Raw genomic sequence first — 2,249 nt, 5'->3', positions numbered from 1 at the left:
GTCCCCCTCTTGCCCGGCCACAGGGCAATGGAGAGCTCGGGGACCCCCACGTGAGGCCACCCTACCTTCAGCTCTCTGGTGGCCACCTTGAAGGCCAGCTCGGTGACACTGCCCGCAGCCCAGCGGGCAGCGTTGGAGGAATGCAGCTCGTTCCAGATGGTATCGCTGTCCACCTGGAAGCAAGGGGATCGGTCAGATGGGAACAGGGCACCGGGACAGGGGGGAGATCTCGGATACGGGCGCCACGCTCTCTGCCAGCTGCTCTGCTCAGAGCCAGGGGTGCAAGTCCTGTGGAGGCTGAAGGGTCAGGCACCACGGAGCCGGACCCTCTTGCACGCCAATGGGAGAAGCTCCCCAGCAGCTCCCTGGTGCTGCCGACCGGGATGGCAGCTCCTCCGCCTGCCGTCAGCCCCAGCCCCCAGCCGAGCTCCGCACGGAGCATCTCCCCCTGCACCCGGGGGGCTGGAAGGAGTGACGGAGAAAATGCTCGTTACCTTCTTTATCTTAGTTTTATTGTTTAACCAAACATCTTGGTTTGATCAGGATCACGTCAAGGGCCGAGCCAGAGCCGGAAAAGTCAAGTCTCTTCTGATCAACTCCATGTGTGCAAACTCTGCCCACGGAGAGGGGCAGCTCCAGCCCCCCCGCCTTCACGGCACGGGCGAGAGGAGGGCAGGGAGGGGGAGGCAGAGCACGGAAAGTAGATGCAAACGGGGCTGAGAAGAGCTGGTGCCCAGCAGCGGGGGCAAGGAGAGGAGGAGAACCAGAAGAGGCAGCAGGAAGGCATGGAGTGAGACCCTTCCTGAAAGAGAGAGAGAGAAGGACAGAGACAGGGGGGAGAGAGGAAGAGAGGAGAACGCAGTGAATGGAGAGAAACCGGGATGGCAAGCTGTGAAAGGAGAGGCCATGGAAGTGTCTGGAGAGAAGTGGCAAGCTGCTGTCCCCAGGACACTGCTCCCCTCCCTCAACGGAGACCACGCTTTGTGGCCTCCCCAGAGTCCCTTCTAATGCCCCAGGCTCCTGGGAATGGCTGTGATGGGCTTTTGGTTCCTGGGCCCCTTGGAATAAGGGGGCATAAAGGATCCCCTGGCAAGGGTGGGATGCTCAGGACCATCCCAAGGACAGGGGGAAGCTCTGCTATGGTGACATTGTGCCCATGGCTTCACAAGCTCCCTCTCTACTCAGGCCCCAGAGGAAGCCCTCACTGGGGACAGAAGAAAGGAACAACCAGGTCCAAAACCAACCGGAGCAGAGATGGAGCACTTACCCCCACCCCTCCGCAGGGCAGCATGACGAACATCCGCTGGGACAGGATCCCTGCAGAGAGAGGTGACAGGGAGCTGGGGAGTGGTGGGGGACAGGGCGCACGGCACGGGGTTTGGCCCAGTTGCTCGGCCAGAATTAGGACCAGCCCTCGGGGGAGCCACTTGGCGTGGTGCCCAAGGGTGCTCCGGTGTGGATGTACGGGCAGGGACGGGCAGCAGGGGAGGGCACGGTTTCCCGAGGGATGCGGATGTGGACTCACCCGCCAGCTTCCCGTTGTCCAGTTTCAGGCGGTTGAGGGGGTTGGTGCCGTAGAGGAAGACGTGGCGCTCGGTGTGGACACACTGCAGCTCTTCCAGGGTGGCCTTGCGTCCCCGCAGGCACTGCAGCAGACGGGGATGGTGACGGAGCCGCCCCAGGTGGGAGGCGCCGGCCCCCCCACCCACTCACAGCAGCCTCTGAGGGTGGAGGTGGTGGGTCCTGCCGTGCGAGCACAGCCACAGCTCGTGTCCCCGCAGCTGCAGCGCAGCTGCAAGGCTCAGTGCTTGCCTTGGATGCAAACTGGAGCATCCCTCTCATGTGCAGGCAGGGATCAGGCAGGAAATGCCAGCACCACCTTCCGACACCCGCAGAGCCCACTGTGGACCAGTCAGCCCCCCCCAAACCAGGGCAGGGTCTCTAACAGACTGGCACTGACACTGACGATCCCTAAACTGGGGATCACACCTCTCCCTACGCCCATCTTCCAGCACAGCAGCCTCCCACTGCCATCCGCAGCAGGAGATGGTCAAACCAGCACACCCCAACTCGGCACTGCCAGCAACGGACAAATCTGGACCCTCTGGATAACGGTGGTAAACAGGCTGGGAAGATCTGGGAGCAGGATACCCTATCACAGCGCTTACACGAGATCTGCTCGTACCAGCACACCCTTTCCCAGCCCGCGCCAGCTCACCTCACAGCGGCTGGGCCGCCCCCTCTCCCGA

General features: G+C 62.7%; 1 protein-coding gene across 1 annotated transcript in view; it reads right to left on the bottom strand.

Annotated features, from left to right (window-relative positions):
* Positions 1 to 2,249, bottom strand: part of HDAC7 (histone deacetylase 7) — a gene marked incomplete at both ends in the record, with an annotated part of 11,688 nt that overhangs the window by 826 nt on the left and 8,613 nt on the right. The window contains 5 exon segments of the mRNA XM_010150226.1: positions 66 to 173; positions 1,268 to 1,317; positions 1,526 to 1,646; positions 2,219 to 2,246; positions 2,248 to 2,249. The exon segment at positions 2,248 to 2,249 is cut by the window's right edge and continues 95 nt beyond it. Of these exon segments, the coding sequence (XP_010148528.1) occupies positions 66 to 173; positions 1,268 to 1,317; positions 1,526 to 1,646; positions 2,219 to 2,246; positions 2,248 to 2,249 (309 nt within the window).

Source organism: Eurypyga helias, unplaced genomic scaffold (assembly GCF_000690775.1).
Source record: "Eurypyga helias isolate BGI_N326 unplaced genomic scaffold, ASM69077v1 scaffold20074, whole genome shotgun sequence".
In the NCBI taxonomy this organism is placed as follows: domain Eukaryota; kingdom Metazoa; phylum Chordata; class Aves; order Eurypygiformes; family Eurypygidae; genus Eurypyga; species Eurypyga helias.
This window is presented reverse-complemented; position numbering and strand designations above follow the sequence as displayed.